Here is a 23,343-nt window from a genome sequence, read left to right on the forward strand (position 1 = left end):
TTCCTCTGCCCTGGAATGTGCAGCAAGGAACTGTGTGCTGTAGCATCAGCACTCAGAGCATTTCTGTCCCATTTCCTGTTCCATATGATGTATCATTGGTTGCCACTGGGTCAGGATTGGGGAAACGGGGAAGGTCACACAGCATGATGCGGGCGGGTGAGTAGAAATACATGGTGGTGGAGACTTTGTGTTTCTTCCCTCTCTTAGGTGTGACGGGAATGGCGAGCCCACCGAGAAGCTGAGAGGATGACTGTGACCTCTGAGTCAGAGGTGGAATATCTTTTCTTCTTTCTGAGAACCAAAACTGGATTGGTTTGAGGACGTCAATTATGAAGCTGACCTGCATGTTCTCCTTCATCCTGCTGTTCGGGGCAGCTGGTCTCGTTGTGTTCATCCACCTGCAGGATCCAGAAGTAATTGTCCATCAGCAAACACCAGGTCACAGTTTTTCAGATTCTCTTCTTGTGCTGTTTCTTGTGAATTGGTTCTTTAGCAATAATACTTAGTGGTGGCAAAGATCTTTTAGTCTTCTTTGTAATCCATTGGCCTATAATTTGCTTGGGGGTGGGGGGCGGGAAATAGCATTGGAAATGTTCACTTTGGCCATTTCCTCATGGTCTAAAAATAGTGCGATACGGAAGCTGCAGCTTCCTCGTGCGATTTTTGACACCATCCGTTTACAAAATGCCACAAATCACATTTGTGATGTTTTGTAAATAGATGGCATCAAAAATCGCACGAGGAAGCCGGAAGCCTTCTGTGAATATCGCACAATTTTTCGACCGTGAAGAAATGGCCTTTGTTGGCAATGGGAGCCATTTTATGTCTAATTCTGATGAGGCCCTAGAAAAGTTGTGTAGGTGTTGCATGAAGGGAGGCCCATTGCTTGCAAAGAGTGTGGTGGTCTTGTCCCAGGTGGGGAGTTGCAAATGTTTAAGGCAAAGACAGAGATTTCTGTAATGTACCATTTATGGAATTTCTCTGGATGTTGCCCTGTCTTGTTTCAGAGCTTGAGGCGGATTGCTGTTGGTCTGAGATAAATGTAGAGATGCTTTGCTGATGTGTCGTCCCTGAGATGGCCCTTAAGTGGCCATTTGTCAGTGCTGATTTGCGAAGTGCATTGAAGAAAGCTAGAATGGTTTTAGTCAGCTGTCCCTATTCCTGGTTCAGATTGTAGCGAACCAAAGCTAAGGCACTGCTGTTTTCAGTATGAATTTCATTTTTGTTACTAATGTGAAAGGTTTATTTTTTCACTGTCTTTTCAACAACTCCCTTTATGGGTAGAGTAGGAGATGAACACCCTCCTGAACTGACAAACACGCACATGGCAGGTCTGTAGCTCAACTGAGAATCAGCTCGGGTAGTTTTCCATTTCTACATCCCGCATGGGCACCATGTGTCTCGTGACAGGCCTTTTGGGTTTAGATGCAGCTCCCTGTGAGAGAGCTTTGTAGCTTTGGCTTGGAAGAAAAACAGTGAGGTAATTTTGAACTTGAACATTTAGTATAATTGTAATACATTTTCAATGAAAGTTTCTCCACCTGTTGAAAATATACATTTGTATATGGAATTTGAAAGGTAGAAAAATCTGCCCAACAAATAGCCAGGAGTAGGGGTAGGCATGGCAGAAACTTTCTGTTGGATATTCCATCTCTCATGTTAAAAAGGCGACTCTTGCATCCTGCGTCCTCAGGCCCCATCGTTTTTCAGAGTAGGAAACTGCTGTGTGCAAAGTGATCCTAATTTTCACCTGGTTGTAGGGTTGCCAGCCACCTGCTGGCTCCTGGAAGAACACTGGGAGGGTAGGGACATGGAGAGGTGGTGTTGCTTACTGGCATGATGTCATTTCCTGGGCTAACTTCGAAGCGATGTCACTCCTCTGGGATTCAGCAGAAACTCTATGGTTTTACCACGGAGCTCCCACTGAATCCTAGAGCAATGTAAAGTTGCTTCCAAATTCATCCCGGAAATAACATCGTGCCATTAACACAATGGCAATTTTGTCCTGCATTTTCTCTCTGCTGGCTTACTGAATGGCAGCAGGCGTTGGGGGGTTGTCGATGGGAGATCACCTGTTGTAGTGGGAGACCTGGCAACCCTACCAGGTCAATCCATGTCCTGAATATCAGCCTAAAAGTCTGGGCATGGAGCAGAAGTCACTGGAGCAGTTGGGGCAGGGGGTAGTTGTGAATTTCCTACATTGTTCAGGGGGTTGGACTTGATGACCCTAGAGGTACCTTCTAACCCTATGATTCTATGATTCTATGTGTTTGCGTTTTCTGCGTGCCCCACTCCCCCCAAGGCAGAGCAGAATTATCTCTGAGGAGAGATTGTTGCTCATTGTTAATAATATTCAGTCCAGTTTAATTTGGGATAGGGTAGCTTATAAAACATGGTTAATAAAAGATAGTTTGGTTCTTTCATTTTCACTATCTGCTTCAGAAAGGGTACTTTATTGGCTGTAGTCTGAGCAACAATGGTACAAAATCCTTGATGTACTACTTAAGCCAGAATAAAACGAGAGTCATAAAACTTTAAGTAATGCTTACATTACTTTCCGTCAGCAAAGTACTCCTGACAGTAGCTGTTTGTGTTGATTTGTTACTATCCATTTATTTTTTCCCCGTGGTTCACACTGCAACCTAATTGTAATCCTGTACTGAGAAAGCAATATCAAAGTAATTTTCCACAACATTAGTTACAATTTTCTTCTGATCTTTCGAGTGAAACAATCCCATCCTGTTGGCTTCTCTGAACATATAAACCTTGATTACATTTATCTGTTGGAAACGAATGCTTACAATATATATATATATATATCTGTGTGCTGGGGATGTTGGTGGGTGTTGTAGAGCTTTTTGGCTACCAGTCGACAAACACTCCCTCCCGATACTTAGACACAGTACAATGCATTTTGCTTTGAACAGACATCATTTGTGACAGATAGTTCTTTACAAAGGACAAAACAGATTTCCTGAGCATCTGTATTAAATATAGAACATATTTTGCGGGCTGCAGCTCACAACAACTTCACCCAGAGCAGGCATGTATAGAGATGTGATGATGAATATTGAAGTGGAATTTGTAGAACCGAATGTTCGGTAATTTTGTTAGTTTCTCCGAGATAGCCTAGTGGGGCTACCCCTGAAGGATTTTTCCCTCTGAACCTTTGAGCCATTTGACTGCCTCTTTGAGATCCCTCTGTTCTGCTGCTGACTTCTTCTCAATCCTTGAATTCCTTCACTTTTTGGTGCATTAAATCTCCTTGGCTGTGGTGACCAACGTAATCATCTTCAAGTGTGCCTGTGATGTAATCACGAAAAAATATAGTACTGTGACATCAACATAATTGCATAGTTTGCCACGTGCAATAGGATAGTGTGGACGTATGAGGCTAAGAACTTAGGGCCAAACTACAAGTGACGAATCACACTTGAATGGCAAATGCATTCCTCCCTGTTCACTTGCCTTCCACTTGCTCTTCACTCGATTACTTGCTGTTCAAGTGTCATTCGTCACTTGTAGCTTGGCCCTGAGACAGCAAATGAGTAAAAGGCAAATGACATTGAGGAGAACAGCACCGAAACACCAAAGAATCACTGAAATTGGGTAGCACTTTCAGCTATGGAAAATAATACAAAAGGAAGAGTGGAGCAGGAATTTGCACTGAAAGTAGTAAAAAGGAGATGATCGGGGAGCTGACGGAAGAGACAAGTTGACACCTTTGTGGTAGCCTTCTGCCAGTTCCCCAGACCACAACCACACTTCGTCAGTCAATGCACAAGTTATTGTTCTTAAATTTAAGCTGATTTATGCAGTATCTGCAATAGGGTGCCTTCTTGAAAGCTTAACACACACACACACACACACACCTCATCACTTGTGTAAATATGCCCCATGAACTTGCTTATTGTATATTGACTGCAACACAGGTCTTCCTTTTGTTATTATGTACAAGTTATTCTCTGTGTTTGGGAGGCATGGGTGTACCCTGCTTAGTCACTGTTCCATTTTACTAGGGTGTGGGAAATCTTTAAAGAATGGCTTAAGGTAGGAGTTTTAAAAGATAAAGCATGGAGAACTCTGTGTGCAAGGTATGGAAAAAAATAGCCAAGTTGCAAAGAGGTCCTTGTTGTGAATATGGAGGAATGAGTGGGTGTGTGTACTCCGTCAGAAGTGCGTTAGAGTTGTTTAGTTCCGAGTCTTCTGCATGCATGAAATGCCAGCATTTCCTTGCACCGTCTTCCTCAAATCCCGTCAAAATTGTTCCATTAGCATGTGCATTTTATTGTGCATACTTCTCCATTACCTCTTAAGTTGCTATGAGAGCAAACCTAAGCAGTTCTACTCAAGTATATTAATCAGGTTTTACTCCCAGGGAAGTGCTTTTAGGATGGCAGTGTAACAGTGCAATCCTAAGCACAGTTATAGCTTTCTAAGTCCATTGAAGGCAGGGAAGGGGTTTAGAAAAGTGTGACTCTGATAAGGATTGCACTGTAAAACCTTGAGCCTCCTCTCTCTTTACTTTGTATACTGACTGGATGGAATCTCCAGTCCTAACGCAAAGCGGCCACCGTCCATTGCTCACCAGAGGGATGCTTTCTGGAGATCTGGGCCAGGCATGCAGGCAGGGTTAGGGAATGTTTTTACTTGGTATATCTGCAGTGTGCACTAAAGCGATACAGGTCCAAGCTACAAGTGACGAATGACACTCGAACGGCAAGTGAACAGACTCACATGTATTCCTCCCTGTTCACTACGTGATTGAGAGCCAAACTACAAGTGATGCCTGACACAGGTCAGACACTAGTCGGCTTCCCTCAAGTTTTGATGGGAAATGTAGGCATCCTGGTCTTGCAGCTGTAATGGAGAGCCAAGCTGTAAAACCAGGACACCTACATTTCCCATCAAAACTTGAGGGAAGCTGACAAGTGTCCGACCTGTGTAAGGCATCACTTGTAGCTTGGCTCTGTGGAGTGCAAGTGAACAGGAATACATGTGAGTCTGTTCACTTGCCGTTCGAGGAATACATGTGAGTCTGTTCACTTGCCGTTCGAATGTCATTCGTCACTTGTAGCTTGGCCCACAGAGTGGAAGGAGAATTCTCTCATGTTGGCACTTGCATAGCACTCTGAAGGGAAGGATTAGGCTTCATTCAACCCAACTTTCTGTTGATTTGCAGTGTGAACACTCCCAGGAGTTTATCTCTATCATTTCAACCAAAAATAATTTCTTTTTGCAAGCCACACACACACGTTCTCAGGGACGGGAGTTGTATTGCGAAGGAGAATTGGGGAAGCTCAATCAGAAAAAGTGGCCGGATCTAACCCCATGATATGCTAATAGCCTTTAATTGAGATGTAGGATTAATTCCCCCATTTCAATTAAGAATGAGCTTGTTTTTGCTGTGCCTCTTCCCTGCCCCAGGAATTCTTCTGAAAAGTTTGAAAAGTCCTTCTGAAAAGTCTCCTAGCATTGCCAGGCAAGGTAAAACCATAGAGTTTCTAGATATTCCCAGAGCTACCTTTTATCACTTCCAGATTGTACCCAGAAGTGAAGTAGCAACACTGGCAATGTCGCTGGTTTTTTTTTTTTTTTAAGATTCTCTTTCTGCTACTCTGAGCAGCTGTGGGCAATGCGGCTTGTTAGCAGGAGTCCAGGAAAGCCAACTTTTCCACAAGAGCTCATTGAAATCTCTATAGGGCTTACGTGGTTCTATACACTTCCCTGCCATCCATGTCCTGAGTAGGGGTGTGCAAGGAAAAAACTTTCGGCTTTCTTGTTTCGGGATTACCCGAAACAAGATTCTCTACCGTCATTAGCCGAAAGCCGAAACAAGAATCTCTTTCGGGATTCGGGATTCGGCATTATTTCGGCATTCTTTCGGGATTCTTTCGGGTTTTTTTGTTGGGAAAATGCCTCCGTCTTTCAGGACGCCTGGAGGAGGCATTTTCCCACCAAATAAGCCCAAAATTGGTGGGGACCTTCCTCTACCCCTTCTCTAACAACTACCCAAGTTTCAGACAGATTGGACTTTGGGGGGCCATGTTATGGCCCCCCAAAGCAGGTCCCCCCATCCTCCCCATAAGAAAGCAAAGGAGCAGCATATTGTTAGCATGCTGCTGCTGATCTTTCTTCATTATTTCCTATGGGGAAAAAATGAAGAGGCAGGCTTCCTTTGCCAGGGGTGGCATTTTGCATGCAAAATGCCCCCCAGCCCTCAGGGGCCCTTCTCCCACCCCTCCTCCCACCCCCCACCAAGGCTCAGCCTGCTCCCACTTGGGGGGGCCATTTCATGGCCTCCCCAAGTAGGTGCTCTAATCTCTACCACTGACAGCTGGGGGAGGCTTGTGTTGCCAGGGGTGGCATTTTGCATGCCAAATGCCACCCTCACCCTCAGGTGCCCTTCTCCCACCCTTCCCCCCACCCCCCACCACATGCATTCCTTGACAATCAAGAAATCTGGAGTTAAATATGATGTGCATGTAAGTCCCTCAAAGACAGAAGCAATATGGAGGTAATGACCCATTTGATTTCCACAACCTCAGACACAATTAGGGATCCGTTTCCCCTTGGTGGGGGATCCCCCACTCTCACCTATCACCCCGAAGGGGGAAAGTCAGTGAATGAGCCTTCAAGGTACGCTCCAGGGGCTGCTGCCGTGATGTCACTGATGTCATCTGGCTGCCCTGAGAGTATGCCTGTGCTTTGCAGTGGGCTGATTTGGGCCCTACAGGCCAAAGCAGGATCCCTTGTGGCCCAAATCTGCCTGCTGTGAATTGTGCGTGCTCCCCAGGCTTGTGTGATGATCACATCACTTCCTAGAACAGACATCATCATGCCAGAGCATTGCCATTAAATGATCATGCGTGTGTGAACAGACCCTAAGTATCCTGTAGGCTTCAGTGATGGTATAGTAATGTTTTCACTCACATTATAGAGAGAGAGAGAGACAGAGAAGGGGGGGAGGCACTGAAACTAGATTATTTCTTCTATTTTACTGTCCCCTTCCAAAGCCAGGGTGGCATTGGCACAATGCCCCCCTCCCCCCGGCCAGAGCCTTAGTACCAGTATGCATTGACAGGCCCATGCATCATAGTCCTTTTTGAGACCCAGCCAAGTTGTGTGCCTTTTGGAGAAAAATGTTCAAGTTGCTGGTGGGGGTATGAACAATTTTTAGATATCCACTGTAGTGCAATGGCTAGAGAGTTGGTCTAGAATCTGGCAGACTCTGATTCTGTGCCTTGTAGGCTTGATGGATGTTCTTGGCTCAGCCTAAGTAAACAATTGTGTTGTGTTTTCCAGAGGCAGTCTAGGTGATTTTGGGGCCCTGGACAAATGTTCTGGACGGGGCCCCAGAACCAGTGCCGCCCCACCACTGGCTCCTTGCCAAGGCCAAGCAATTTGGTCACCTAGGCCCCAGATAGAGTGGGCAGGAGTGCGTTGTTTCCTTCCTCCCCCCCCTCCACCCCCTCATACAACTAAGAAGGCCATCGGTGGAGTCACTCCAATGTGAGGCATGGAGCAGCTGTCTATTGTTAGCCTGGTTGTGATGAGGGTGAAACAAATCAAGGGAGAACAGCAATGTGTAAACCACTCTAGGTTCCCATGGGGGAGAAAACCGGGGCATAAGATAAACCTTTAATTTGGTGGGGAGGGGGTATATACATTTTATGTGTATGTGTCTGTATGTTTTATGCATTCAAATCACTTGTGGTGTACTTTAGAATTATATTGAGCTCCACAGTATCCCAAAAACCTTGTCCATGTATTGCAAACCGAAGTCAATCTACCACATCTAGGGTATTCTTCTTTTCCCTACTGCCTTCAATTTTTCTTAGCATTATTGTCTTTTCTAGTGAACCTTGTCTTCTCATGATGTGACATAAGCACTATCATCAATTGATATCTTCAAGGGAGAAAGCAGGCCTGATTTGGTCTGGATGCCACTTACATGTCTTTTTCGGAGTCCATGGTACATGTAAATTGAAACTTTCTTCCCACTTCACAGTGTGAATGCTTTTTCCTCCTATGAGCTTTGTCTAAATTTTACTGTACTGATACTGCTCATTTGGCCAAAAGGCCTGCCCTTGATCAATGCCACATTAAATACTTCATAATAAAAATATGTTTTTAGAACCATTTAAAAGTGTCCTTAAGTGCCATACGCTGATTTAAAAAAACATAAGCTAAATGTTTGGGAACACAACCAGATATGTGAATGACTGAAATGCAGCCCAATCCCACTGCTACTTAAAATCCATTTTTGATGGAGGTCTGGATTGTCTTACATTGGTGTCATTGGGCTTGGAATCAGGAACCTGGAAGCGTTCCATGGGGGCTACAACTTTCATGCCAAGGCTAAGAGGGTGGGAACAGGATCTCTCTGGGGTGGCAAACTCTGGCCTTGGAAGTTACTGGCAATTTGGGGGTGGGACTTGTGGAAAGGAAAATCTGAGTAGGGATCTCCCCCAGAATCCATGGTCCGCATTTGCCCTCTAAAGAGATTGCCCTTGGAAGCAGCCAGTTTCTCTGTAGGGAACTACTCTCTCTAACCTGAACTCAAGCCCAACCAGGAGTTTGGCAGCCCTAGGAAAATTTCAGAAAAAGATGGCAAAGGAGGGCCAGCAACTGATAGAGGCATGGAAGCCCACACCAGGACAGTAGCAGGGGCCTACTTGGGCACAAGGGACAACCAGTGCTCTCATCCCCCATAGTCCACTCCTTACAGCCCCACACAAACCCAGTTCCCCCACCCCAGCTGCCACACACAGACCCAAATCCTCCACTCAGCCCCTCTCAGAACCAAAACCACCCTCAGCTGCCCCACACCCAGTACCCCAGGAACAGGCTGGCCAGCCTGCCCCATTGTTCCCTATGCTGGGAACCAACCTCCCATCAAAGAAGGGAACACAGACACACAATCATTAAGTTTAAAAAACCTTTATTTTCTCATTTTCAAATTACAAGTGGTCAACAAATCACAACATATTACACTTATTGTCCCTCATAGCACAACACAACACAATTAACTACACATCAGAGAATCTTAAACACAATTTTTCTTTTGAAATGGACAAACAGTAAAGTTTTGAACATTACAGCAGGTTACATAGTGAGCGGGCACAACAGGGCATGGAAACAGAAGATGATCATTATAACTACCAGCCTAATACAACTCTCCCTCCATAACATGACTAAATGGGGGGGAACCACTGCAACAGGGTCCAGCAGAACCTATGTCATTTCCTGTGGCTGTGCTTTCAGTTCAGACACACAAAGCTGAACTGGGCACTTCCAAGGCACTGGACAATGGTATTTCTGGAGCAGTTCTGCAGAGGTCTCCCCCCACCCCCACACCAGCCTCAGAATTTACCTGGGAACATCTGTGAGAGATCATCATTGGCCGGTGCCCATCCACCACTCTACCCGCATCCCCCAACCATGCAAACCCAACATTAACATCAAATATTTTTTTTTAAACATGAACATTCAATCAACTTTTAAAAAACATAATCACAACATTTTTTTTGGTTTTTTTTCCTTTTTTTTACATGAACAGAACATCAACTTTTAAAAAACATAATCACAACATTTTTTGGGGTTTTTTTTTTTTTACATGAACATTCAATCAACTTTTAAAAAACATAATCACAACATTTTTTTTGGTTTTTTTTCCTTTTTTTTACATGAACGGAACATCAACTTGCAAAAAACAGTACAACAATTCTTCTACAATTTTTTTTTACAAGGAGTTCATCTGATAAAAACACCTAAGCAATCCCTATCTAACCTGTTTCTCCCTCCAGTAGCAATCCATGTTTCTGGGGCATTATTTCTCAGAATAAATTTGGTCCCACAGGGTATGTCTCAGTGATGGGAGATGTTTTGAATACCCTGGGGGGGGGGCTTTCAAATTGCTGGGTGTTTTCCCTTTGCCACTGGTTCCTAACCACCCTCCCTCTACTGGCCGGTTTTAACTGTATATACAGGGTTTTATACAGGGGAGAGCGCGATTCCAAAGGATTGGACTCATAGAGGATGCAGGCCACAAGTTGGGCTCACCTCAGTCACTCTGGAAGTCCAGTCCTGAGAAATCGAAGAGGCGAGAGTTGACCTTCAGGAAGGTCAACTGCTCGACTCTCCATGGGAGAAGGCGAGTGCGATGTGGGCCGACAATGTCGCCCGCATGTGAAAAGACGCGCTCGCTCTCCACGCTCGTCGGAGGGCATGAGAGCAGCCGCTGCGCCTCGAGGGAGAGGTCCGGCCAGACCGACTCCTTCCTGGCCCAGTAGCTGAGCGGATCGGTGGAGAGCGACTCGCAGGGCTCCGCGAGGTAGTCCCTGACCATCGCCTCCGCCGGATCCTCTCTCACGGTCCTCACGACCCCAGAGGGGACGAGGGCCCACCGGAGCATCTCCATCTCCATCGGCACTCCGGTGGTGGCCTCGGGGGGGGCCTGCGCAGAGGGGGCGTCAGAGGGACCCGCACGGCAGGGCCCCTCTTGCGTCCCCCCTGTCGACAGGCGTCCCCTCTTGGCCTGCCTGCGCCTCACCCAAGAGCAGAGCCCGTCTCTGGCTTGGGTGAGGTTCCCGTCCCGCTCGGCGAAAGTGCCCTTTATGCGCGGGTCACACATGGTCGCCAACATGTATGACTCTTCCTTAGTGAGAGGAGTTAGCCTGGCAGCTATGCCCTGCTGCAGCCTTCTCACTAATGCGCGCACCGCTGGAACAAGGTCAGCACGGGGCGCGACCCGGTCTGCAAGGGTGGCCAGATTCCTCTGGAGCGTGTGCACCAGGGGAATGACCAGACCGAGGGTCGCCGTGTCTGACGAGACCGCCACAGTGAAGTCCTTGAAGGGCTTCAGGACCTCCACTGTCTGGGTGATGGTGAGCCAATCCTCCCGGTTGAACTCACCCACCTGACTCGCACCGCGGTGCTCGGAGAGCCACGCGTGGAGTGCGGCCTGCTGCTCCACCAAGCGCTCAAGCATGGCGCAGGTGGAGTTCCAGTGAGTGCTGACGTCAGTGATCAGAGCGTGCTCTGGCACACCTGTCCTGACCTGTGTCTGGCGCAGTTCGTGCGTGGCCTTCACGCTGCGCGAGAAGTGACCCGTGAGCCTCCGACATTTCTGGACAAGTAACTGGAGTTCACGGGTCCGGGTATCCACGGGTTCCTTCGAGGAGCCCAACCCCAGCGCATCTCTCACCACTAGGTGAAGCTTGTGAGCGGCACAGTAGACGCTCTCTCGGCTCACTAGATGCGCCGCTGCCCTCATGTTCTTGCCACCGTCCGTCACCATGCATCCCACGGTGGCGGGTCCCTGGCCTATCCACTCGTCCAACTGTCTCCTTAAGGTGGCAGCGATGTTCTCCGCCGTGTGGGACACGTCGAGCACCTCGGCGTGAAGCAAGGCCTTGCAGTAGCCGGCCTGGCGGTCTCGCATCCTTCCCTGTCTAGCTGTGCTAGGCACCTCCCCCCGGCCCCCACCCAGAACCGACTCGGGTTCCCACCAGTGAGCAGTAAGCGAGAGGTACGCTTGCTGCACACTTGGGCAGGTCCAGATGTCCGATGTGAAGTGCACAGTTCTCCCGGCAACCCGGGACAGCTGTGCCTTCACATGATCCCTGGCAGCCCTGTAAAACGAGGGCACCACCGATCTGCTCAACGACGTGCGAGCAGGGACGGCGTACCAGGGAAAGCAATCTTGGAGCAGCCCTGAGAAGCCGAAGTCTTCAACTACGGAATACGGTTGCCCATCCACTGCTATCATGTTGACGATGTGGCGCGTGATGCGCCTGCTCGCCCTCCGGATCCCCTCTCTGGGCACACTAGCGCCCTGCATACCAAGCATCTCCGGGAGAGAGGCTTGGCGTCCCTTTCCTGCAGGTACCCTTGGGGGGAGAGCACCAGAGGAGCCTGCCTCCTTCTGGCTAGCTGGCGGCCGTGCGGCGCCACTCGAACCCTCCTCCCGAAGAAGCACCGCCTGGTGGTGCCTCTTCATATGGTACCTCATCCCAGACGTGGAGAGATGCCACACATCTTTGCCACGGCTGACGCGCTGCCTACAATGCAGGCACAGGGCTGCTCGGGGATCCTCCGCTGCCTGGAAGTGCTTCCAGATTTCGGAGGAAAAGGGCATCCCACGCTTCCCAGGAGAAGCGCGTTCGGGACCACCCTGCGGCACCTCCTGTGAGGTGCTCTGGCCGGACACACCGTGTCCCACTCTCGGCCGGGCAGGTGGGGATGGACGAGGCTGAAGGGGCAGAGATGTGGGCTCTTCCACCACAGTCTCTGCCTCTTCCTCCCACGTCCTCTCCTCCTGCACAGCCGCGAGAGGCCTGCTGCTGGCCTCAGAGGAAACTGGGGTGGACCGCCCCAGGGGGGGTCTCACGGGCAGTTCCTCCAACATCCTCCGGGTTCCTGGGGTGAGCGGGAGCGCAGGGAAAGTCATGTGCTCCGCGCCCATCCCAGGAGACACCACATGCTGCCCCTCCTCCAGCAGCTGGCTCGCAACCACTGGAGGAGGAGGAGCCTCAGCAGCAGGCCCCCGCCCAGTGCCAGCCCCTGCCTCACGCACCCGGGTTGGGGGTGGCCCTCCAGCAGCTGCCTCAGGAAAGAGAGTCTTGCGAACCCTCTTCCTGTCACCAGAAGCCAGGCTGGTGAACGGCAGCAGCGCAGGGGAGGGCCTCCTCCGCTCAGATGGAGGGGCTGCCGCAGCAGTCCCCCTCCCCCTCCCCTCCTCCCCTCTAGATTTCTCCCTAGCCTTTCCCCCGGGGCCCCTCTCTGCTTTCCTCTCCGACATACTTTCCCCTCCCAAATTCAACCCTAACTAATCAGAAAAGATTTAGAAAACAAAGGTCAACTTTGTTTTCAAGACCTAACTAACCTGCTCTAAATCTGTGCTTCTAGTGGCTCTGTGACTTGGAGATGAACAATCAAGTGCCTTTTTAAGCAACCCTATTTATGTCAGGGAACCTGAGCCTGCCAATCAGCTGAATTCCTCTGGAATTGAGCTGGCCCTAAACCCCAATAACAGGTGACAAAGCCTTAAACACTCACACACTAGTATGCCCGGGCCGGCCTGGCACCACCACGGGTGCCAGAGATGGGCAGTGGAACCCTAGTTATGGGGGCACTAATGGGAAGCCTATTGACAGCTATTACAAATTTTTATATATATATATATATATATAGAATTCAAACCTAACACTCACTCACTAATGCTTTCCCTGCTGAGTCCCTATTTAGTTTTTTAAAAAAAACTAGGCTCGGTTTCCCTAATAATTATGTTGAGGGCAATTATCCACTGATCACCTACCAACTGGCCTACCTACCTAAGAGACACTATTTAGCGGGACCGATGTATCTGTGGTATGTCGGTGTGGGGTGTGGATGTGGTGTTTTGAAGATGAGCCTCCCCCCTCCCAAGCTAGCAAGAACCCACCCCCAAGGCCACCCAAATGTGAACCCGGACTCGCTCACAGTAACACCAGTCCTGCAGTCCAGCGATGTTCAGGCGGTCTTGCAGCTGGTCCTCCTCTCCTCCACGATGCTGTCAAGAAAATTGGAAATGTTAGCAGAGTCAACACCACACGCCGCACACGCAACCCCCAAAATTCAAGGCCCCGTTGCACAAGCCAAGTCAGCCCCCCCCCCTTAAAGGCTAGGGCCAACCAGCAGCAAAACAAAACACATCCACCCAGCAGAGCTTCTGGCCTGTGCAGGCCAAAAGCTGGCACACTCATTTTTTAGTCCTGTGAAACAGTAGTTCATGCCCACCCCACACTCAAACTTGAAAAATGAAACATGAAAGAAAGCAGGCACTGCGATCAATGCTGGCCCCCCTAACCCCCAAACAATATCCTCTTGCCCAACCAGAAAATGCCCCCCCCCCGGCCCAAGCCATAAAGACAGAGCCAAAGCATATGCTCGCAGGTAGGCACAGCAGCAGACATAAGCTCAAAAACCAAATTTAACAACAACCCTACCAGTCCACCAGTGCAGATGTCCAGCAATGTTGATCCTCCACGCAGAGATCTGCAGGCCGATGTCCACCAAGTGCAGTCCAGTCCAGAAGAGGTCCACCAACGATAAACAACCTGAATGTGAAGCAAAACAGTGAGTGCCAGGCCAGCAAACGGGAAGGGTTACCAAAGCCGGAGCAGCAGGCCTGTGTGTGGGCCGAAGGCTGGCACAGTTGATCAGGACGGAGCCTGTTGGGAATCCTTGCAAGCAGGGGACCAGACACAGAAACGCAAGCCACACCATTCCAGATTGTGGAGCACAACTGTGAGTGCCAGGCCAGCAACCAAAAAGGGTTACCTTGGCCAAAGCAGCATACCTGTGTGTGGCCCACAGGCTGGCACAGTTGATCAGGACGGAGCCTGTTGGGAATCCTTGCAAGCAGGGGACCAGACACAGAAAAGCAAGCCACACCATTCCAGATTGTGGAGCACTACTGTGAGAGCCAGCCAGAAGAAAGGCTTCTGGCCTGTGTAGGCCCAAAGCTGGCACACTCTTGTTTTAATCTTAAAACAGTGGATCAAGCTTAAAGAAGGCAAGCACAACAACCAATGCTGAACCCCACCCCCCCCACCATCAAACATTGTCTGCCCAACCTGTCCCCCAGGCCATACCTGTGTGTGGCCCACAGGCTGGCACAGTTGATCAGGACGGAGCCTGTTGGGAATCCTTGCAAGCAGGGGACCAGACACAGAAAGGCAAGCCACACCATTCCAGATTGTGAAGCACAACTGTGAGAGCCAGCCAGAAGAAAGGCTTCTGGCCTGTGTAGGCCCAAAGCTGGCACACTCTTGTTTTAATCTTAAAACAGTGGATCAAGCTTAAAGAAGGCAAGCACAACAACCAATGCTGAACCCCCCCCCCCACCATCAAACATTGTCTGCCCAACCTGTCCCCCAGGCCATACCTGTGTGTGGCCCACAGGCTGGCACAGTTGATCAGGACGGAGCCTGTTGGGAATCCTTGCAAGCAGGGGACCAGACACAGAAAAGCAAGCCACACCATTCCAGATTGTGAAGCACAACTGTGAGAGCCAGCCAGAAGAAAGGCTTCTGGCCTGTGTAGGCCCAAAGCTGGCACACTCTTGTTTTAATCTTAAAACAGTGGATCAAGCTTAAAGAAGGCAAGCACAACAACCAATGCTGAACCCCCCCCCCCCACCATCAAACATTGTCTGCCCAACCTGTCCCCCAGGCCATACCTGTGTGTGGCCCACAGGCTGGCACAGTTGATCAGGACGGAGCCTGTTGGGAATCCTTGCAAGCAGGGGACCAGACACAGAAAAGCAAGCCACACCATTCCAGATTGTGGAGCACAACTGTGAGAGCCAGCCAGAAGAAAGGCTTCTGGCCTGTGTAGGCCCAAAGCTGGCACACTCTTGTTTTGATCTTAAAACAGTGGATCAAGCTTAAAGAAGGCAAGCACAACAACCAATGCTGAAACCCCCACCCCACCATCAAACATTGTCTGCCCAACCTGTCCCCCAGGCCATGCCAAGAATAAACTGCAACACCTTTTTGCAGAGGCAGGCCACAGCAGCACATTGCCCAGCATCAAAAAAATTTACAAAAATTTTAAAAAGGCCTACCAGGTGTCCTCTCAGGATGTCCAGCACAGTTGATCCTCCAGGCAGATGTCCTCCAGGCTCCAGGTGCAGTCTCTCTTCTTCTCCTCTCTCGGTCACAGCTCAGCAGCAGCAGCAACAGAAGTGTTCCAGACAGTCTTGCTCCAAATTTAAATCCCCTGCTGCAGCCTCAGCCAAAGATTTAAATCTATTGGCTGGCATGAGAATGCAGCAGTGGGATTGGTGACTCCTAAAGTCCCCACTCCCCTGCCTTTCCCCACCCACACTCCAAGAGCCACCCTCCTCCTGCTCCCCCTCCCCTACCTGTTAGTTTTGGCGGGAATCTCTGCTGCTTTGCAAATGCAAAGTGCAATGCAATGCTTGCACCTTGCATTTGCAAGGCAAAGCAGGATTCCCTATCCTCCTTTGCAAGAGGGGTGGGGGGTGACAGAAGGAGTGAGTGATTCACTCCTTCTCCCCCCCTCCCCTCTTCTAAGAGCCTGCAGGAAGCCTTTGCTTCCAGCAGGATTTTGCTAGCCGCTTGCTAAGGCAAACGGCTAGCAAAAACAAAATGGCGATTCTCGAATGCCGAAAGAATGCCGAAAGAATCCCGAAACGTTTCGGGTTTTTCTTTCGGCAATCCCGAAACGTTTCGGCATTCCCCGAAACGTTTCGGGATTCTTGAAGAATGCCGAAACACTTTTGTTTCGGCATTCTTTCGGCATTCTGAATGCCGAAACGCACATCCCTAGTCCTGAGCTTTCCCTACAACTGTTACCCCCGTTCCACAGCTTGTGAGCCTTACTTCTTCTCTTTCTCCAAAACGTCCCATTTATCCAGAGGGGAGAGCAGTTCCTCAAGCTTTCATCAGACCCAAGAGCCTTTCTAAAAGGAACCTCCCAAGATATCTAGAAATTAGTTTTTCTGGCTCCTGTCTCCTTTACTTAAATCCAGGGCTTTTTTTCAGGGGGAATGCGGGGGAACGGAGTTCCAGAACCTCTTGAAAATGGTCACATGGCTGGTGGCCCCGCCCCCTGATCTCCAGACAAAGGGGAGTTTAGATCGCCCTCCGCGCCGCTTGGCGGCGCGGAGGGCAATCTCAACTCCCCTCTGTCTGGAGATCAGGGGGCGGGGCCACCAGCCATGTGACCATTTTCTCCGAGGGCAACCCACTGAGTTCCACCACCTCTTTTCCCAGAAAAAAAGCCCTGCTTAAATCCATGTTCTCCTATTTAAGCATTTTGGACAACAGTGTGTGCATGTAAATTAGAATATTCTCCTTCTGCCTGTAATTACGTTGCACACACTTTTAATGAGAGTGGTGCGGATGTGCGTTGAACTTCCTGCAAGATAGTTTTCAGGAAAGATTTCCCTGCTAAGGCAGAGAGATATTTCATGTTATGATTCCCCATGACTGCTAACAAGACATTTACATAATGTCATCCTTTGCACAATGGGAGATTAGGCGCCCAAAGATTTTACATTTGCAGAAAAATGCTTGGTAATTGCCCACACTGTTCTCAATGAGGTGGCACAAAACCACCGAGCGGCCTGGACTGTCCATTATTGCTGCTCTCCGCAGTGAACTGTCTCCGAATAATGACTATCACCCTCAATGTGAGGAATTTATAATGAGCCAATCAACACCTTTCCTGTGTTGGCCGGGGCTGACCTCTGTGCCCTCATCGCTGACATGATTGGTGCTTTGCTCCCTGGGGAAATCGGACAAATCAGCCCTTTGTTCAGGAAAGGAGCAGCAGAGACGAAGCCACATGCACAACTGTATCACTCTTCTGAAGGACTCTGTTGATTCTCACCCGACTCTTTAGCACCTTTTACCCCACTCGCACTACTCCGAAAGTATACCTTTCTTTTATCTCACATTTGATATTACCTCCCCTTGATAGGTGTTAAATTTCATTGACTGTCACAAAACGGAATAATACTGTTGCGGGTCTGCAGTTTTGTTTCAATTGCATTGTTTTGTTATGCATTTAAATATCATAATATGCTACCTTGAACTCTGGATTAAATGCAAGGCGAGCTAAGCTTCTCCAAGAAAAAGAAGAAGATATAACTGGGATAAATAATTTTTTAACAAAAATTGAGAATAAAAGTATTGAAGACATTCTCATATGCATTGTGATATTGGCTTGGATCTAGCAAACTTAAGGACACTTTGGAAGAGGGCGTGGTGATTTTTGCTGATACCCACCCCCCACGGTGCTGTGTCCCTATGGGTCTAGGAAAATCCTGATCCACAAAGTCCACTATGTAAAAGAGTTTGCTAGGTCTCTACGCTCAACCCCTGGGAGCTTTTTGGGGCAGGGAACAAGGAGGGGAAGTAGGGTTGCCAGCCTCCAGGTAGTGGCTGGAGATCTCCTGGAATTACAACTGGTCTCCAGGCCACAGAGATCAGTTCACCTGGAGAAAATGGCTACTTTCTGGGGTGGACTCTATGGAATTATGCCATGCCAAGGTCCTTTCCTTACCCAAACCCCACTTTCTCCAGGTTTCTCCAGGTTTCACCCCCCAGATCTCCAGGAATTTCCCAACTTGGAGCTGGCAACCCTAAGGGGAAGCCTTGATTGATGTTGCAACATTGCTTCTGGGTTTCTTCTGAAAGCAATGCCAGGGCATGCTAGGAATTCCTCAGTGCCCTAGAGTATCATGACGTTAATCAATGCCCCCTACCCACACCTGGTCATTTGAGCATTGGCAGGGATGGGGCAGTGTGGGCAGGATTTGCTCACCAGAACCAAGCAAATAGAAAGCATAGAAAACATGTATATTCCAGTTTTTGCCGGATACAGCGCAATTCCAGGGGAAACTCCCTCATGGCATAAGCAGATGAAAAGTATGGTTTCCCTTTCTGATCCACCAGATAGCAAAATGTATCCGCTGACAGAATACACCACGTGCAGCTCATATGCAAGGTATTCGCTGGCCTGTGCTGGCAAAATAAATAGAAAACGCAAGATAAGAACGGATAAGTATCAAAGTAAGATCTCGTGTTAGAAAATATGCCTTTAGTGAAGCGCTGACTGAAGAATTAGCATAGTCCCAGTAGTTTTGGGGACTAAAACAGACACGATGGAGATCACAGATCTCTGTTAGTCAGTAAAAAATAAATTGTGTGCCTGAACAGCCAACGTTTAGATTGGTGCCGCAAGGGAAGGGAGGAATTTAACCTCACAAGTCCTGCTTGGTTTCACTAATGGGAACTGGCGCTATTGGCAGAACTCTTATTATTAGCAAAGGAAGAAAGATGTGTTCTTGCAAGTCGTGTCTTTCCCCCTTTAAAATACTAATAATAACGAGGGAAGACAGGTTTCAATTAGCAAAACCAAATAGGTTGAACCCCCCCCCCCCCTTGCTTTTTATGACTCCGGTCCCTATCACGACTGTCCATGCGCTCTAGGTGCATAGCATGGAATCTATGCACATACATAATATAGCAAAGCAGTATTTCCAACCACAGGGATCGAACCTATGCACAAACAGTTCCTACATGTGTAGACTCCATCCCAAATGAACAGTTATGCATAGGTTGTGGCAGGGCCAATTCGCTAATACTAGCTCTCCCTCTTTCTGTACACACTTTTCAAAAATCGTATCTGGATACAGAGTGGACACAGAAATCCATTCCCAAAGGTTGTGCAAAGATACATGTGTGCCTGCTGCATGTTAGATTGGGAGTCCACTGCTCTCTCTCTCTCTCTCTCTCTCTCTCTCTCTCTCTCTCTCTCTCTCTCTCTCTCTCTCTCTCCAGGACAGATAAGTTGATTGTTTGATTTTTGGGGTGTTGATGCCTTGATTATGGAATGCCCCAACCTCTGTGGTTCACCTGCTGTCTGGCCTTGTAAACTTGAGTGACAGATGAAAATCTTTCAGTTCATTAACCACCTTTTGTCATTATGTAATGGTTTTGTTCTGGATGGCTCTGGTCAGGCCTGATTCAGATGCAGGCTTGCACTTAAGAAGCCCTGAGTGTCTAGCTAGCTTTCTTGTATCAAATCAGTTAACTCCTGGCAAGAGGTAGGCCAGAGATAACGTTTTAGCTTCGTTACTGGGTATTTACACAAGTAATACAATTATGGAGTGTCTCGTTCCATTTTAAGCCCCTATTATTACAAAATCATTATTCAGTATTCTTTTTTTAAAAATTATTTATTTTTTAGACCAGATAATGGGGTACAGAAGGAAAAAAGGGGAGGGGAGCAAAAAATATGAAAATTAAAGAAAATTAAAAATATACATTACAAGGACTATCGAAAATGTAACATCCACCTAACCTTTACAATATAGTTTCATATATATATATATATATATAACACAACCATACAATATTTCTTTTCATCCTTAAATCTCATTATTAGGTCATCTATAAAATATTTTACGTTATGCTTTCACAATGACACATCCATCCAAAAAATATTAATCAACTTGTATATATATATATATATAATGTCAAAATTTTAAAATAAACAGCATTATTGTAGCCTCTATTATTAGGTATTCTTGACAGAAAATCATACCAGCCATTATAACTACATAGTTCATTAAAGGAGAGCAATTACATGAGTCCAAAAACGTATCTTATCCAACAACACGAAGGTCCCCTTCTAGGAAGAAGCTCTCATTCAGTTTAGCTTGTCATATTTCTCTTAACAAGAGCTGCTTCAAAGACTCAAATTCTTGGCTAATTTATTACCTTATGACTTCGTACACTAAACAAGGTTATCCATATTTGAAACATCTTGAAACAAATAACAATAGGTAGTTCATTCTTGCTACTTAGTATCTTAACACAATATGTGTAAAATTAATGATTAGTTTCTCATACTTCTGAATATCTTTTGATCCTCCACTAAAACCTCTATAATCTTGCCAGCTTCTATGTAGTGCATATTTATTCACCGTCACACTGCACATGTGCACACTGATTGTCTGCCCCCCCATGCATGTTTATTTCAAAGTAGTCTAATGACCACACAGCATATGTGCAAACAGCTTGATTATACGCAAGTTTACTTGGAAGGCTAGTCTCACTTTATTCCAGGTACATACAGTACATTTGTGCAGGGCTGTAGCCTCAGAATCTCAGAATTTTCAGATACTCCCTGCATCTGGGCCTTGGTACATTGTATATGTTGACATGTAGAGGTACCATTCCCCCGCTCGGGGCAGGGGATCCCCTGCTCCCCCTCCCCCCCCACTTATTTGGCTGGCAGGGGGGCGTACTTTCCAGGGCACCCCCAGGCAGCATGCCGTGGCCTGATTTGCGCCAAATCGCACCCTGCAGCGGGCCCAATTCAGGCCAAATCACGGCCCTCAGTGAGCCAATTTGTCCCCTTGGTGAGTGTGGGAGTGCTCTCAGGCTGCCCCTTGACCTGTGCGATGATGTCACTTCCAGGAAGTGATGTCATCGCGCAAGCCGGGAACATGCACGTGCTGCATTCAAGTGCAAACAGGGACACAGAAATGCAGCAAAGGTAAGTGCCGGGCCCATGATCTCCTGCCAGGGAAGCCAGGGGACTTATCAACCCTATTGATAGGAGTTACATGACTCTTTAAACTACATATGGCAATACAACTGTGTAACTCTATTGTTTTATGCCCCTCTCCAAGGTTGTTTTATTCTAGGCCTCTAGACTCCCTTTGTGGCCTGTCTGGTTATGAGGCCAGGCTAGCCATCTTTCTGTGTGCATAGGTGTCTTGTTAACTTTTTTGGTCATATCCAGCAACTGTTCCCCTGTAGTTCTAACCATATCCTGTTCTGATTTTATTGCTGGATTTGTTTTACTTGCTTCGATGTTTTTATATTTTATTCAATTTGTGATGTTGGCTAAAAGAATGTGAGGCTTTAAGCCACAGTTTGATTCTAAATTATTGATTTTATTGATATTGCGCTTATTGTTTGCTTGATTTTTAATGTTTCATATTTGGTTGGATCCAGACCAAATTTTCCACCAATGGAAGGAGATGTGTCATTTCCAGCAATTCTCATTTTCTGCTGCAAACCCCCTATTTGCCCCTCATGACATTTCTAAGGGTCCTCTGTCCCCCATGTGTAGAAGATCAGTGGGGAGCAGCAGGTGTGGGGAGACAAAAAATTTCTGTGTTGCTGACAGAAGACCCTTCTGTCATTGGGAAATTTAGTCTGGACTCAACAAGATATCTATTGACATCCTTCTTGCACACATCTTTAGAGGGGAAATGGCTAACAGATATTGCTGATCAACTACACAATCCATGTATGTGTGCCACTTAAACTGCATATGAAAAAATGGATGGCCCACCTGTAGTGTGCAAGGTGCAGTGCGGCTGCTGGTAAAACATCACCTACTTGGCATGGGAAACAACTCACAGATTCAGCGTTCCCACTTGCAGGTGGGTAGGCATGTAAGTAGGGTTGCCAGGTAACTAGCAAGATGCTGGGGGAGAGGTGATTTGGGTGTGTGGCATCAGTAACGTTGCTGGCATTACTTGTCAGAGCTTGCTGCAGCCGCTGCTGGGCGGGGCACCAGCATGCCTGGCCCTGACATCAAAGGGGTGTCAGGGATACTACAGGACCCTGCTCTGTGGAAGGAGGGGCAGTATATATCACCCAGACTCCCGCTCAGTCCACTCACTGGCCTGCTCAACCTGATTCAGTCCTCCCCCTTGATCTCATCCACCATCCACCATCCACCATCCACCATCCACCATCCACCATCCACCATCCACCATCCACCATCCACCATCCACCATCCACCATCCACCATCCACCATCCACCATCCACCATCCACCATCCACCATCCACCATCCACCATCCACCATCCACCATCCACCATCCACCATCCACCATCCACCATCCACCATCCACCATCCACCATCCACCATCCACCATCCACCATCCACCATCCACCATCCACCATCCACCATCCACCATCCACCATCCACCATCCACCATCCACCATCCACCATCCACCATCCACCTCTTCTCACTCTGCTTTGCTCCAACACCACTCCATCACTCCTACTCAACCCACCCTGCCCTGTGGGTGGACTTTCCTTATATCCTACCCCTCATCTCAGGCTCCACCTGCCAGGCCACACCCCTCTTTTGCCATCCAGCATTGTCCTGGGCTGCCTCAAGCAGTTGCAGCTGGGGTAGCTACTTTGGCTGCATTGGCCAGCTACAGCTGTGTCTCATTGGCTGGCTGTCAAGCCTGTCTGGCTAAGCTGATTGGTGAAGGCAGGCCCAGCTGTGCCTCCTTGGCTGGCTGCCCAGCTTTTGCAACAGAGTGCCTCAAGTGGCTCCACCTGGAGTTGCTTTGTTCCTGGCCTTCCCTGGGCCAGGTTATTGCCTTCTAGCTGGGCTGCAGGCTGGAGCATGGCTCTGAGCTGCTGTGGCTGCTTCTCCTCCCTGGCTGGTAAGGTTCCTGTTTGGATAGCTGCTGTCTGTCTGTCCCCACTGCCTTTTCCCTCTCCCTCTGCTCTGGTCCCCTCTGGGTTGATGCCACTCTCCCTGCCTGGCCTCCTAGACTCCCACTGGAGGGTGGGACTAGCTGGCCTCCACGGGCACCTTCTAACCCTCTGAGGCTTGGGTGTTTCTTTCCCTCCCTCCTGTGTAGGTGGGTTCTGGCCCTGGGAGCCTGCTGGGGTGACTGGGCAGCTGTCTCCAGGCTGTCTCCCATCTCCTCCTCCCAGCAAATCCAGGGGCTGCGCCTCAGACCCCGGACACTACTATGGTGTTTTCAGCATGCAC

The 23,343-nt window shown here is 48.3% G+C and overlaps 1 protein-coding gene across 1 annotated transcript in view; it reads left to right on the forward strand.

The window, feature by feature from the left end:
* Positions 1-277: 277 nt before the first annotated feature.
* The window catches only part of CHST8 (carbohydrate sulfotransferase 8), a 319,244-nt gene continuing 296,178 nt past the window's right edge, over positions 278-23,343 (forward strand). The window contains exon 1 of the mRNA XM_055000736.1: positions 278-438. Coding sequence (XP_054856711.1) covers positions 330-438 — 109 coding nt within the window. The 5' untranslated portion in view covers positions 278-329. The remainder of the gene's footprint in view (positions 439-23,343) is intronic.

Source organism: Eublepharis macularius, chromosome 16 (genome assembly GCF_028583425.1).
Source record: "Eublepharis macularius isolate TG4126 chromosome 16, MPM_Emac_v1.0, whole genome shotgun sequence".
Lineage (NCBI taxonomy): Eukaryota > Metazoa > Chordata > Lepidosauria > Squamata > Eublepharidae > Eublepharis > Eublepharis macularius.